The sequence below is a fragment of the Myotis yumanensis genome, unplaced genomic scaffold (genome assembly GCF_028538775.1).
Source record: "Myotis yumanensis isolate MYYU_CA2020_CCGP unplaced genomic scaffold, mMyoYum1.0.hap1 SCAF_5, whole genome shotgun sequence".
Lineage (NCBI taxonomy): Eukaryota > Metazoa > Chordata > Mammalia > Chiroptera > Vespertilionidae > Myotis > Myotis yumanensis.
Genome location: NW_027223756.1, coordinates 71686683 through 71703417, shown reverse-complemented (window position 1 = coordinate 71703417; position 16735 = coordinate 71686683). Strand labels below are relative to the sequence as shown.

General features: G+C 36.7%; 1 protein-coding gene across 2 annotated transcripts in view; it reads left to right on the top strand.

The window, feature by feature from the left end:
• GLRA3 (glycine receptor alpha 3) overlaps positions 1-16735 on the top strand; it is a 130084-nt gene that overhangs the window by 84052 nt on the left and 29297 nt on the right. For both annotated transcript variants that reach the window (XM_070417259.1, XM_070417258.1), the window contains exons 6-7: positions 7438-7575; positions 10887-11101. In XM_070417259.1, coding sequence (XP_070273360.1) covers positions 7438-7575; positions 10887-11101 — 353 coding nt within the window. The remainder of the gene's footprint in view (positions 1-7437; positions 7576-10886; positions 11102-16735) is intronic.

The window sequence follows — 16735 nt, the reverse complement described above, 5'->3', positions numbered from 1 at the left end:
AAATTAGAACAGCAAAAAAAATTAAGTCAGAGAGACCACGAAGAAAGAAGTAATCTAGGGATTTCTTGGCAAGCAAAGATGTCTGGTTAGCCTTCTTATAACCAAGTGGCTTCTTGACAAGAAAAAAAGGAAGAAAAAGAGAAATCCTGAAAGACTGAACATTTTCCCTTAAGACTAAGCTCCCAGAAAGAAATTGTCGTTTCCAATTGGTCAATTTGAGTTGCTGTCCCTGAAGTACACCCTAATCAGATGGAATGGAGGTGTCATATTTAGATGCATTTTCAAGGAGTTGAAAACAAATGCTCTTTCATTTTTCACATCTGAATATGGTAAATATCTATTTTAGCCCTGCTACACCTGGATAATCATTACTCATCTCTACAGTCTTCCCTTTAACTTTATCTGATTCTGCCCCTCAGTTTAGGTTAGGACCCTTTCCTGAGCTCTCATCAACTTCTCTGCTTATTTCTGTAGGACTCCACAGTCTGTCAGTTTATCTGTTTTACTGTCAGCTACCACTATGCTATGAGCGTCTTGATTGGAGCCAGGTCATTTTTTGGTTCTAGCACCTTAAAGTACGTATGTACTTATATGGAGTGGCACTCAGTAATTATTTGTTAAATTAATAGATCGGTAAAATTGAATCCAGGGCCACATTTCAATAATATTATTTTTTTCTTATTTGTAATATTTGAATGTCTTTATTGATGAGATTTGGTTTGTTAAATAGACATTATTTTTTTAGAACAGTTTTAGTTTCCCAGCAAAACTGACCATAAAGTACAGATTTTCCAATCACATCACTCAGGCACAGCCTTTCTCAATATCAATACCCTACACCAGAGTGGTACGTTTATTATGATCCATAAACATACATCAGAGTTCACTCTTGGTGGTGTAAATTCTCTAAGTTTTGGCAAATTTATAATAGCATATATCCATTTATAGTATCAGGCAAACTAGTTTCACTGCCCTAAATGTTCTTTGTCTTCTGCCTATTCTTTCTTTCCTCCCCCTACCCAAACCCCTGGTAACCATTGATTTTTTTTTTACTGTCCCCATAGCTTTGCCTTTTGCACAATGTCATGTAGTTGTAGTAGGAAGTAGCCTTTGTAGATTGGCTTCTTTCACTTGGTGATATGCATGCCGGTTTACTCCATGTCTTTACATGGCTTGCTAGTTCATTCCTTTTCAGCACTGAATAATATTCCATTGTCTGAATGTACCACTGAAGAACATCTTGGTTGTTTGCAAGTTTGGGCAATTATGCATAAAGCTGTTATAAATTTGTGTGGACATGTTTTCAACTCATTTGGGTGAATATTAAGGAATGATTACTGGATGTAATGGTAAGGGTATGTTTACTGTTGTAAGGAACCTCTAAACTGTTACTCCATCATTTTTGTATTCACACCAGCAATGAAAGAGTTCTTTTGCTCCACATTCTTATCAGTATCTGGTGGTGTGCTGTTCTGGACTTTGTACATACCAATAGGTGTGTAGTAGTATCAAGCTCCTTCTATAAGCCACATACTATTTTAAGTACTGGAAAACATGCCAGTGACCAAAACAGAATAAAGTTTAAATCCTAGGATGCTATGAAGACAGTAAATAAAATTAAAGCTTGATCAACATATACCATTTCAGGCAAAGATAAGTTTTAGGGGAAAAATAAAGAGGAAAGGGTGACCGTAGGCTAATTGGAGGACAAGTATTTTATATGATTGTCAGAGAAGGCTACTCTAGTGACATGAGCTATATAAGCAAAGACTGCGGTATAAGTTATTTGTCTGTGGCTTAGACTGGAAACTTTAAAAATTTCTTTAACATTATATTCTCATTTAAATACACACTTAATTACTTTCTAATTTTGACAAATAATTAAAATTTTTTTTGAAAAGGTTTGTTTGCATTCTTGAGAAGACAAAGAAAAAAGTTATCATTTTTTGGCAATGGTCCACTAGGAATATAAATAAGAGGTAATATTTCAGTAAATTAGAATCCTCATTTCAGCACAAATTGGTGAAGGAATTTTCTTTCAGATTATTTTGCTCTGATTTACAAACCTTTTTTAAAAAAATAATTCATCTTATTGTGTTAAAAATGCGTAGCATGAGATCTACATTCTTAACAATTTTTTGTGTACAGTACGGTATGTTGACTGTAAGTATGAGGTTGTAACAGCAGGTCATTAGAGTTTATTCATCTTGTTTAACTAAAACTTTATGCTTGTTGACTCATTTATTTCTCCCCAGCCCCTGGCAACCACCATTCCACTCTCTGATGATATGAATTTGACTACTTTAGATACCTCATATAAGTGAAATCACACAATATTCATCTTTCTATGACTGACTTATTTGAGTTAGTATTATATCCTCAAAGTTCATCCCTATTATTGCAAAATTAAAAGTAGAACTACCATTTGATCCAGTAATCCCACTTCTGGACATTTATCCAAAATAATTGAAATCAGGATCATCAAAAAGGAGTAAACCAACATACATATTACCAAGTGAAAGAAGCCAATCTACAAAGGCTACTTCCTACTACCACTACATGTCAAAAGGCATATTAGCCCTCCTCGAAATAGCCAAGGTACAGAGACAACCTATCAGCCCATTGACAGGTTAATGGATAAAGAAAATGTATATGCATACAAAAGAATGCTATTCAGCCTTTAAAAGAAGGAAATTCTGTAATATGCAAAAAAAAAACACACCAAAAAACCCACACAAAACAATCCATCGTAACACACAAATATCTTTATTTTCTGACGGTGGTAGTTCTTTAAAGGTTAGTTGCATGTGAAATTGGAAACCAAATCAATGAATTCTCTATACTCTTGTAAATTAAAATCCACTTCTCTAGCTTGCACTTTGAATGGATCTTTTACCCATGCATGATTCTTTTTATAGACTTCAGAGATGAAGGGAGAAGGAAAGAGAGATAGAAACGTCAATGATGAGAGAGAATCATTGATCGGCTGCCTCCTGCATGCCCCCCACTGGTGATAGAGCCCGAAACCTAGGCATGTGCTCTGACTGGGAATCGAACTCTGATTTCCTGGCTCATAGATTGATGCTCAACCACTGAGCCACACTGGCCTGGCCCTATGCATGATTTTTAACATCATGCTTTGGTCATTTAGAAAATGGTAGCTTAATGAGTTATTCATATTTTCCAAACATTGACACACATATTGAAAGGTCACATTTGTTAATGTCACCTTGAAGCTCATCAAAAAATCCTTAAGTATTGGGATAATAACTTTTTTAAAATTCTAGTTATGACTTGAAAGTGCAAATCTATCATTGACAACAAATCAGTCGTTGACCTAGGTGTGATAGATTCACTCACTTCCTTTATTTTTAAGAAAATGGTCTGCCATAGACCTAATCACAATATCCACAGTTTGCCAGACATGGTGTGTTTTATTGTTTTGTTTTTTTTTTCAAGTGAAAATGGTGTTTCAAGAAAAACCAGCGGGTTTACCATGCAAATCAATCATGCCGGTGCTTTTCCTTAAAAGAATTATCATAGTATAGTATGCAGCTGACTTGCTTGATACGCATTTCCCATTTTGACACACAGAATTGTAAAAGTTATTTATATAAGGGTCAAAATTTGATAAAATAATCTATCAAGGATCAAGAACATTCTTAAATAAAAGTGCATTGTTCTTGCTGTGATATATGGCGCTAAAGAGCACAATAACCGCCAGCAGTTTGGGGCCACTGCCTTTAATTATGCTAACGCACCAGAACTTTTACCCACCATTGTTTTTTCACCATCTGTGCAAATGTCAACACAGTGAAGAACGTAAATTATGTCTTAGGCTTATAAAGCACTTCAGACCTTGTGAATTCCATGAAAGGATCCTGCTGGAATAATGTTTCTAAAGCACAATTCTTGTCACGTCACTTCCCTGCTCAAAAGACTCAATTGTTTATCATTGCCCACTGGGAATTTTTAAAGACTGAACTTTTCCACCTAGGATTTAAACTTTACACTATCTGACATTAATTTATCTCTTCATCCCATATGCTCTTTTATGCAAACTGGCTCTAGCCAGTGGTTCTCAACCTTCCTAATGCCGCCACCCTTTAATACAGTTCCTCATGTTGTGGTGACCCCCAACCATAAAATTATTTTCATTGCTACTTCTTTTTTTTTTTTAATATATTTTTTTTATTGATTTTTTACAGAGAGGAAGGGAGAGGGATAGAGAGTTAGAAACATCAATGAGAGCGAAACATCGATCAGCTGCCTCCTGCATACCCCCCACCAGGGATGTGCCTGCAACCAAGGTACATGCCCTTGACCGGAATCTAACCTGGGACCCTTCAGTCCGCAGACCGACGCTCTATCCACTGAGCCAAACCAGTCAGGGCTTCATTGCTACTTTTTAACTGTAATTTTGCTACTGTAAACAATATGTAACTACATATGTGTTTTCCGATGGTTTAGGTGACCCCTGTGAAAGGGTCGTTCGACCCCCAAAGGGATCGTGATCCACAGGTTGAGAACCGCTGCTCTAGACCAATGAAGTTATTGCTAGATCTGTTATAAGCCGTGGGAGTTCGCAGTTTCTTTCAGTGGATGATGCTCTTTCCTTTGCCCTCTCACATATTCGATATATGGGTCCTGCCTTTTCTCAAGATGCAACTCAAGTGGATATGATAGATCCCCCTTCTGAAGGCACACACCACTTGGTACCTCTCCCATGTCACTTATTTTCTACCTGGCAACACCACCTCACACTCCCAGATGCCCAGCCGGATGCCTTACATGCAGTCAGTGCTCAATAAACACTTGTTGAAGAAACAAGTGTTGGTTGCATCGAGCTATTCGTTTACAAGTTTCACTGCAGCTGCCAAATGAGATTTCTGGCTGAGGTTAGGGTTAATGTTCCCTGAATAAGGTTCTTTTTGCTGTGAAGCTTATTACAGTACAAGGCAATTCAACTCACAACATTGATCTCCTTAGCCAGTCTCTTCTCCTTAACATTCTCAGACTTGTATAAACGTCTGCCAACAGAAAGTGTAAGGATGCTAAAACACTTTGAACTGTGTAGAAGAGCGTTGATTTTTTTAAGGCTTTGTTTGAAGGTTTATTGAAGCAAAAGTCTCATTCAGTTATTTTCCTTGGATATCTAGTAAGTTGCTCAGAATAATGAATTATCCCTTACACATGCCATCATACTATTTTTCCTCTGATTTCCAACTGAAATAGATTATGGGCCATAACGAAGAAGCATAATTTGATTATGACATGCCCATACCTAAGTCATTTCATGTGGATGATTATTTAATACAAGAGCAAGTTAACTGTGCTGCCTATGAATGGCATTGGAGACTAATGCAAGCTTGTTTTTGAAGGAATTTCAGAGGGCAAGTTTCTTCTCACAGAAGCCCCTAAGAAAAATTTAGAATGCAAAAACAAAATGAGGTTTCAGTTCATCTCTCCATTTATCTGTCTAAATTGGGACAAAGCTGACCATATTGTGTCTTTAGAGATTTCAGGTATGGAAGGATAAGGTGCATGCCTTATCTAGAAACAAATAAGAATTGGTGCCTATTTTACTATCTTTCGAACCTTGAGAAATGTGCATCTATTTTCTCTCTATGTAAAATGGTATTTATAATGAATACATCAAAGGACTTACGAGTAAAAGTAAAAGCCTTCTATGATTAGCAATTAAATCATTACTTGAAGGGTTGAATGAAATGTATTCCAGTATGAGTGAGTCCAGCATAAGTCCTTGCTGTGCTACGTCCAGTGGTCGAGAGCATAGTCTTGCAGACTCTGTATCTTCCATATCTGCCTGGAACCAGAATTCAGATGTACCCTGCAGTCTGGATGACTTTACAAACTCTACCAAGTAGTGCATGAGGATCCATGACACTGATGGTAGTGCTGCTATTGAGGTGGACAGCAAAATCCAGACAATCTAAGGCAGTGGTTCTCAACCTTGGCTGCACATTAGAATCACCTGGGAATCTTTTTAAAATCCTGATTTCTGGGCCTCATCCTCCTGAAATTCTGTTTCTTTGTTATGGGATGGGGCCACAGCATTAGTAACAAAGAAACAGAATTTCCGGAGGATGAGGCCCAGAAATCAGGATTTTAAAAAGATTCCCAGGTGATTCTAATGTGCAGCCAAGGTTGAGAACCACTGCTCTAATCACTGAAGTCCTCGTGACTACCATCCCTATTGCCAGGCGGGTGGCTGCTGCCAGGAGTCCGTGGGTGCAGTTGGGTCTCTGAGTTAAGTCACTCCCACCACAACTAGACCTATTCGGTTCTTTTGGGGAGATTATTTTCCAGACATTGGGGTGAGGGGGAAGGGTGATCAGTTCCCTTCCTTACCCATTGTTTTGTTTAGCCTAATGTGCACCAAGCCAGCTGACTCTAATCAGGCTCACGGCCTCTCCCTTACAATATAAACTACAGGAAAATTTTTTGGGGACAGTTACCCTTGCTTCTTGGACCTAGAGCTTCTGCTTCGTTGACCTGAATACTTGACTTGGTTCAGAGGCCAGACCTGCTGCCTCTCTCTTTGTGCCTCCGTGGTGGTTGTGGATTGTAACAAGGCTCCCCTTCGGATTCCATTGACTTCAGGCTTTCTCTGCAGCAGCTTCCTAATGTACATTTGAACAAGTTCTCACTCAGAAGGAAGGAAAATATAAAATTTGGCTCTTTCTTAAGTACTTCTCCAATAGAAATGTGAAATTTAATTTGCTAGAAGGTGCCTACTTATTACAAAGTACCTTAGTTCATTCTCTCCTGAACTCACAGTAAATGCAAGAGTTTCTTCCTCCACAAACTATTCTATGTGGATTTTCTTTGTACTCTGATTTTTTTTTTCCTGAATAGCAGACATTTCTATTTAAAATATTATTTTGTTCATTTTGGGACTTGGAACCTAGATGCAGATACCATCAACTAAAATAGTTAATTATTAAATTAAGGAAGGTATCAGCTCTGGTACTTCTCTACCCCCACCACCTGCCCCCCCAATGTTACAGTTGAAGTCATTCCCTAAACAGTGACCATTTCAGTTTTTCTTGAAAGAGTCCTGAATAATTTAAGAGAAGGTGAGCAGAAATCCAATGGGGTAGAACAAAAATGAATTAATTAATTAATTAATACAGTAGCTGCCAATACCAAGGGAGGAATGTATATGTATGTTATACTTATTAGTAGCTTACTATACTTTATTACATTATTTGATAAATATTCCATATAAATAGATTTTAGTAGAGTTTTGTGAGATGGAATAGTTCAATTGATAGAGTTAAGGTGACAGCGTTTGGCCTTCCCATCCCATGTAAACTGCACAAGTAGAATAAGTAGTGTGTGTGCTTTTTCATCTCTTTGAATGCCCTTTAATGCTATATTTATTTATTTATTTATTTATTATGCTTTGCCTAGTTGGATACACAATGAATGATCTCATTTTTGAATGGCAAGATGAGGCACCTGTACAAGTGGCAGAAGGACTCACTCTGCCCCAATTTCTGTTGAAAGAAGAGAAAGATTTACGATACTGCACTAAACATTACAACACAGGTATGCTTCATTACAACTTGTGGTTTTATGGTAGTCAGATGTTTCTTAATTGTAGTGCTAGGTTAATTATTTTCACTATTTATAGCTCAATGTTTTCCATAGTAATGGAGTAGAAAATGGAAAGTTACAGGTGCTTTGACTTATTGCCTATTGTTATATAACCAGTCTGTATGGGACCAAAGAAATGTTTGGTGTTTAATTACATTTACATATTTTTTGTGAAAAGCTCATAATTACATAGTAATGATGTTTCCAAAAAAGTTTCTTTAATTTCTATGTGAATAATAAAATTTACTTTTAACGCTTCTTGAGACATAAACACTGTGTTTGTTAACAAAATGAAAGAAATTGCTTTTTTTTACATTTTTAAGACATCAGTTGTCTAAAGTTTTGGCCACAATTTCATGCATTTAAGGTATTGGTACTTAAGCACCTACGATTCACACTGACACAGTTATCTTTTGCCTTTGAGGATAGGAGCCAAATATAGTTATTCACATAATGGATTGAAAGATTCAGTACATTCATGAGATCTGTTCACCTCTCTCAGCTGACACGGGGTATTCCATAATATCTATACTAACTGTCTAACCTATTCCTACACATTCTGTTAAACTGTCCTCCACAGAGGCATCCCTCCTATGTGGTTAATGCGTGGCCTCCCACCTGCATCAGCTGCTGTCTTTATCACTTTATTACAGTAACTGATTCTTCTTGGGCTCAGCATTTCCAAGAACTGTGATCTGACCTTTTACTATACAAGGCCTCTCATCTTTTTTGCCTCTTAATCAATTCACAGTCAGGTGAAAAAAATCGCTGCCATTTTCTCACCCCCTACCACAGTTCTTCAGGAGTGAGACTCATATTAATTTAGTAGAGAGTTCAAGTTTAACATCTCTACACAACAACAACGAGCAGACAGGTCAACACCAGTGTCCTTGCTCAACCCTCTAGGGGCAGTTTTAATGACAAAGAACTTTCAGAGAAATGCTAAAAAGTATCTAGAGTTGGTTTTGGGTGATGGATTCGTTTCTTCAGGCCGCTGTAACAAGGTGGCACGAACTTGGTGGTGTCTCTTGCCCCAGACCCTCTTCTGCTTCTCCTTGCCTTGCTCTGTAAATGGTTACAGTGGCTCACCTTCTCCTATCTGCCACGCTCATTCCTTCTTTAGGTCCTTTGTACTTGCCTTTCTTCTATGCACAAGCCTCTTTCCCCAAATTATCCCAGACCTAATACTCTCACATACTTCAGGGCTGGTCTTCAAATGACCCTTCATCACCAGCACAGGTTAAACACCCAAATCCACTCCCTTCCTCCTCCTGTTTTCACTGTCTGAAATTATACCTTCAATTGACATGTTTACTTATATATTATCTGTTTCTCTCATTACCATAAATTAATAAAGCTAAGGATTGTATCTCTTCATTTCTGTATGTCTGGGATCTGCTAACGTACACAGATGCTCAATAAATATTTATTGAGTAAAACAATAGAGTGGATTTTAACATGGAAAATTTGTCTGTATATGTGAGAATACTAAAAGCCTGTCCACCCCAGGAGGAAGGGGGAGAGGAACCGTTTTACTCTAAACAGGAAAATTTTCCTTTCAATCTGTATCAACAAAAATGCTTCCCCTCCAATTTTATTGAGGGATAATTGACTAAAATTGTAAGATTATCAGTGTACAATGTGATGATTTGATATAAGTATTCACTGTGAAATGATTCCCCCCATTGAGTTCATTAACATGTTCATCACCTCCCATATTTACTTGATATGTGCATGCAAAAACATTTAAGTTCTAGACTCCTAGCGAATTTCAATTATGCAGTACAATATTACCAGCTATAGTCACCATATAAAACATAGCCTCACAATGAGGGCTTTTTCTTGAGAATCATATGAGCTATAAAGAATGTATTCAAAGTACCCAAATGGTTAGCAATTGTTACTGATTACACCATGAGATTACTTGAGTTATTTAACAGTTATATCACGAAAATGCCTTATTATTCTTGCTCTATTTCATTTCATTATTTTAAAGAAAAACTTAAAAATTATATTTTAAGAGTTTTAAACACCTAAAATATTTTCATATACTCTAAGAATGGTTCAACATTCTGTATGTATTTGATAAGTTCATGAAAGGATCATGTGTAGCTGGCATATATGTTTCTGACTACTAGACACTTAAGTGTGGAATCCAACTTTCCCAGAGTTTATGAAACTCTTTAAAGACTTTTAAGCTCTGGAATCTCATCCATCCCTTCTTCCTGCAGCCCAGACCATGCAATACTGTAGCATGTGGCTCAGGTCACAATAATAGAAATTTTGTACTGAACCCTCCACTAGCAATATATATACTAGCAATTTTCCCAGCTGTGCTCTCTGATTCTTTCTCTTATAATAAGATTACAGAATGCCCCTTAAAGAAAGACCAGTGTGCTAACTCCTTGACTTTATCCTTCCTAAAATAGTTTGGATAAGGGAAGAATAAAACCAAGAGTTAGATGATTAAGATAAACAATTATTTTAAGGAGAGGTAACATGGCAATAGAGTAGGGAATAGAACCAGGGGATAAGCAGAAATGTCAACAAAATGTTTACTTAAACCACAATTTATGCCTCTATTAGTTACTCTAACAGAGACACAAAGGCGTGAATATATAAGACAAATGTATCTTAAGTGTCTTTTTATTAGGTGTGTTCTTAAGTTATGTTTGAAGTTATCAATGGGAAATAATATGTTTTCCTATTTGTTAGCATTAATAGTTTCTAAATTATCAATGCATAAAATAAATTACAGATATTGCATTTAAGGAACTATTCAACTTCAATTGTATTTATCCTTTAGCACTGACTTTAAAGTCAATGTAAAGGCTTCTGGAACAAATAGTAGTACCTGACTCTAAATAAATACTTGAAAGCAACAGAAACAGTCAATGAGCAAGAAAAAAACAACACAGTCACTGAGTAATTTGTCTCATCAATCTCAGAGGTATTTGTTAGAATCAAGTGAAATAATAGACCTTTGAGTAGTTTGACAAGCATGCAGTGTTAATCAAGTGTGAAGTAATAAGAATACTATGCTATTTCCTGAAACAGTACATTCTCTTGTTGCTTCTAGATACTAGCAGAAAAATAAGAAAAAATACTTTTCAGAAATGGATTTGCATATATGATTTAGGATCTCTTTTTGTGGTAATGGAAAATTTTAGGAGAAAATTATGGGGGGAGAAAACCTGTGAGATTTGATGCCAAAACAAAGACCTACTTTTACCAATTACTGCCTTTATTTTGCAATCAATCAGGAAAGTTTACATGTATAGAAGTGCGATTCCATCTTGAACGACAAATGGGATACTATCTGATCCAGATGTATATTCCCAGTCTCCTGATTGTTATTCTGTCATGGGTTTCATTCTGGATCAATATGGATGCTGCTCCGGCCAGGGTAGCTTTGGGAATAACTACTGTGCTGACTATGACCACACAGAGTTCAGGATCCCGAGCTTCCTTACCAAAGGTAAGTGCACACAAAGGACATACAAATATATTAATTAGCACAAATATGTATAGATGCATAATTATATACATATACATCATTGTTAGTTTTTGTCAGATCTTTTTCACTAGTACTTATTATTCATTGCTGATTTTTTAAAATATATTTTATTGATTTTTTACAGAGAGGAAGGGAGAGGGATAGAGAGTTAGAGACATTGATGAGAGAGAAACATCGATCAGCTGCCTCCTGCACACCCCCTACTGGGGATGTGCCCACAACCAAGGTACATGCCCTTGACTGAAATCAAACCCGGGACCCTTCAGTCCGCAGGCCAATGCTCTATCCACTGAGCCAAACCGGTTAGGGCTCATTGCTAATTTTTAAGTAATGACCAAGGCAGAAACATTTGTAAAACACAAAAATTGATAAAGAAAAATAATTTGCACATATGCATAATCGATGAACACAGACAATAGTGTGAAGAAGGCCTGGGGAGGGTGGGAACCAGGTGGATGGGGGCAATATGGGGGACATCTATAATACTCTCAACAATAAAGATAAATGAAAAAAAGAAAGAAAAAAATTTTGCAAACCAATGATATCATACATTCATAGTTATGACCCCCAATTATTTAAACATCTATAATACTCTGATACACTATAGAATTTTATATGTATAGATTTTTTTTTACATTTAGAAACCTATCAAATGTATAAATAAAGTAAATCTATACTGTAACTTTATTATTTATTTATTTTAAAAAATATTTTTACTGATTTCAGAGAGGAAGGGAGAGGGAGAGGGAGAGAGAGAAACATCAATGATGAGAGAGAATCATTGATCAGCTGCCTCCTGCATGCCCCACACTGGGATTGAGCCCGCAACCCAGGCATGTGACCCAACCAGGAATCAAACTGTGACCTCCTGGTTCATAAGTTGATGCTCAACCACTGAGTCACACCAGCCAGGCTATACAGTAATTTTAAATGATCGCACAATACTCCAATGTATGGATGTACTATAGTAATATACTTACTATTAGGACTCACACACAATGAACATTCATATAATGAATGTTATAAATATGCATATATATACTGGTACAAGCATATGTGTGTATATGTACATGTGGACACATATATACATGCACACATATAATTTTATATCTATTTGTATCATTTTCTTAGTGTAAATTCTTAGAACTGGAATTTCTGCTCAAATAGTTGTAAGCATTGAAATGTATTGCTAAATTTCCCATCATCAAAATGTATAGCAATTACACTTTCACAAGTATTGTATGGGAGTGCCAATATTGCTGCACTCTGAGTTAAATATATTATTTTGGGGTATGTTTTTTCCCCTCTGCCTTTTAAGCAGCTACAGGTCAATAAAAAAGAAAGCTTATCTAATACCACAATTTTAGTCCAAGCTGAGCTGCCAGAATTAAAATAAACTGTTTTCTTTATGAGGTTTGTAAAAGACCCCATTTTTTTCAGAAGATATGTTGAAATAAAACATAGTCTCTTTTTTTCATCTAATTAGCAACATAATAATATAAAATTATTTTCTTCTTCTCAATGACTTCTAAGAAAGACATTTCTCCTCTCTAAATTAAGTAAGTCTATCTATCTTGATACAGGCTTCTCTATTTCCTTTGCAATGACAGAGATATAATAAAATAATATTCACTTGCCCAACTCTTGTGGCTCAGTGGTTGAGCATCAACTTACGAACCAGTAGGTCACAGTTCGATTCCCAGTCAGGGCTTGATTCCCAGTGTGGGGTGTGCAGGAGGCAGCCTAACAGTGATTCTCTCTCATCATTGATGTTTCTCTCTCTCCCTCTCCCTTCCTCTTTGAAATCAATAAAAATATATTTTTTTAAAAATGGTATTCACTTTTCTTGTGCATTTGATGCAATCTAATTATAATGCTAAGTACATTGTAAATGTACAGCCATGGTCCCTTAATCCTTCTTATGAATTGCATTCTATGTTTCAATTTATTAGATTAAAATGTTTCAATGAATAAAAGTTGATGACAGAATATTTTATTACTAAAAATGTTATTTAATATAAGAAGAACTTGATATTTAGCTATGCGCCCTCTGCTTTGTTAAGATCTAATGGTTGCCTTTCAAAATAAGGTTTATTTTTTAAACACTGAATTATATTTTCAAAATTATGCATATCAACTAGTGTTTTAAAAAAATATTGTCTTAGTGAAAATTGTAAATCTGCATATAAGATTAAACTAATTCATCTCAAGGCTTATTTATACAGTGGTGGGCAAAAGTAGGTTTACAGTTGCATTGTGACATTTTTTTGAGTGATTGAAGCTATTATAATCATAACCTGCACGTCTCTTTCCATAAGAATAACTGTAAACCTGCTTTTGCCAACTCCTGTATATGTCTAAACGTCTCAAGGGCTCTCTGAGTAATTTGTAAAGGAAATTGCCAGTTTACTCATTGATTTTCCTCATGAGCTAAACAGAAATCAAAGTTCATTTGTTCTGTAAGTTGGCAACCAGAAAGAAGAGCACAAAATGCTTTATATTAGGAAATTTCAGTTTCTAAGAGGCACAATATAAAGATATTTGGATACAGAGATTAAGGCAGGATTGGGAGATCATAGAGATTTGAGTGGAGGAAGAAGAGATTTTAAAAAAGCAATAAATTATAAAAAAAATTAATGAAGACACGTTTTGTTTTTGTTTTTAAAGGGAAAGAAGGATTGGGATGACTTCAAACATTTTCTCAAAAATTAAGAAAGATTTTTTAAGGCCTTTATTTCACTGTGATCTCAGGGAAAGAATGCACTTTTCCCTCTGAGTTTAATTATATACATAAATGTGTAGAAAACCTCTACATCTCTCAAATTATAGGGACAATGACCACTGGAAATGTGATAACATTTCATTCTGAGCCACAAAAGAATTGATTGGTAAGGTGATATCTTAAGAGAAGGTGACCATATCATTTTAGGCTTTGCGATAGTTGAGGAATGGAAGGATGAGCATATTTAGTTATATACATTAGACTTCAGGGAAGGCAGATGGTGAATAGCCAGAGGTAAACAAGAATTAACCTATTGAGATGAAATCATTTAAAAGAGTAGAACATTTCTTAAAAATTCTTATTCTGTGATGGTGTGGGGAGGGACTAGAAAGGCAAGATGCAAGAGTCTCACATTTGCGCTTAAAAACAGATGTCTGAAACCTTGGACCTTAAGATCTGCTACTCTCCACCTCACAAAAGAAGTCTCAGATGCCGGAAAGACTTACCACTAAAACAACCACCATTGTCCTACTGACAAAATCTAGGAAGCAGGAAAACAAATTAAATTCAGGAAAACAATAGGATTATCAGGCATTGGAGGAAGAAACAATAAATCATTAATTTATGATAACTACTTAGTGTTCTGTCCTGGCTCTTTGCCAATAATCTCCTGTAAGATAAGAATGACTCAGAGTAGAAAGTGTCAAAGAACATACTTTAGCCAGCACCTTGAGAACTACACACCTGAGAGCCCTCTCTGACACTGGCCTCTACAGTGTCATGAGAAATGAAGCATGTAATAGCCCAAAGCAAGAAGACCCCTGTGATTCACTTTTTGGAACTAAAAACTACTTGGCATTTCTGTAGTGCCTTCATCAGTGGCCCAGTGAGGGTGACAATGCATTCTCTTGGGAACAACTTTTCAAAGTTGTATATATTGATGAACACTTCCTAACACTGGACAAGAGTGAATGAGAAAACGGTGGTGGTTGTGGGCAGTGGTAAAGATTAGGTTTATTTTGGGTGGTTTGGGAAGGATTTTAATAATCGGTGCGATTTCTCTGACTTCCCTGTGGAGATAGATAGAAGGGGTGGAAGTGGAAGCAGAGCAAACTATTGTCGTCCAGAGCAGATGATGGTCTGGCTAGATTGGTAGCAGCAGAGATAGATCGTAGCAAATGGATTTAGAACTGGGTAGATATTTTTTGTGAAGGTGTATTGGGGGTGAAATAGACATGATTTACTTATGAGCTGGACATTGAGGATTGATGAAAAGGCAGGAGTGAAGCATAGCATTTGGGTGAGTAACTGGGCAAGTAGCTGTGAGAGATACTGATGGGGAAGTTTGGTGAAGGTAACTGATCTCTGGTTGAACATTTTAATTTTGAGATCCTTATAAGATAACCACACGGAATTGTCAAAAAAAGTCAAAACTTCTAAATTTCTGACCAAGGACATGTAGGCCTCAGACTTCAGGGAGTAAACTGTAGCTGGATAGAGATAATTTTCCTAAGTATAAATGAAAGCCCAGAAAGAGGAGGAAAAGATGTCTTTGTGGCTGGTTCTCTTCCTCCTGTTGGAAATGGACTTGAACATATAAAGTGTTCTCTCTCCTTTCTTTCCCCATGGCCATATCTACCACATATGCAGAACAAATATTCAGTTTAGTTGAAGGTAAGAGCCACTCACCCCAAAATTTTCTTCCATACTCTTTGAGATCTCAACATTGTGTGGTATTTTAAAGAGATGTAAACATCTTTCCTGGAAGGGTTAGGTTTAATCAGGGTAAAAAGGGGGATGGTTATAATTATTTAATTATTTTTTAGTATAAATTTGATTTATACTAATACCTTGTTAAGATCTTGGAACTGGGGGAATTATATTCTTTTTTAAGCATGGGATGGCTAGAAATAAAAGAGAAGGGGCAAAATATTATTTTAATTTAGAAACTATGGGTTCTATAAAGAACCCACAGCAGGGAACTCTAGGAAAACCTGGGTATTCTGCAATATTACATACACTTTACCCCTTCTTTTCTACTTCCAAAGATCAGTTATTTCCTATTAGAGACCTACTCCCATTCCTTTTTCATCCTGTTTCAAAGGGACCAGCTAAGGTCTAGCTATGGTTCATGTTTTCTGTTTTGTATCATTCACAGAAATACATGAGTGTCACCATGGACACACTAGTTTAGTCTTTTAGAAACGAGCTTCAAACCCATTATCATATCAGAGACCCTTGAAGTTAGGATGTTAAACAGAAAGACATGTGCACGCGCACACGTGCACACACACATACTCACACCCACGCAGACATAAACTTGGCAGAGATGGGGAATCTCTAGATTCCAAGTTCATCCAAACCCTAGCTCTTAACACAATATATCATGAAACTCATGGGGCTTTAGGCACTGTTTCAATGCACTTATACTGCAATTATTTTGCATTACAAACAATCTCCAGATCTCAATGGTTTATCAGCTTTTTTCTTGCTCGGAGGCCTATGCTTTGCCTGTCCCTCTCCTGGGCTGGTCTGAGATTGGCTGATTTAGGATAGGCTGAGATCTAGGCTGCAAAGTGGGTGCAGGTCTGTTCCCTGGGTCTTCCCATTTTAGGGCCTCAGGTACTGATAGCATGCTTTTCCCATGGAGGAGTGCAGGAAAGCAAGAAGGTGGGGGACTCTATTCCCCCCACAGGGAACCCTAGGAGAGAAAGGGAGGAAAAAAAAGGATTGTCAACAAATAGTCTTATCTACCTCAGAGACTACTATTGCTAAAACTTTCTATCTCCTTTCTTAGACCAGAATCAACAAATACTAAAGAAAACAAGAGGGGAAGAAGGGGTGGAGAAAGGGAAGTGGGGAGATTCTGTGTG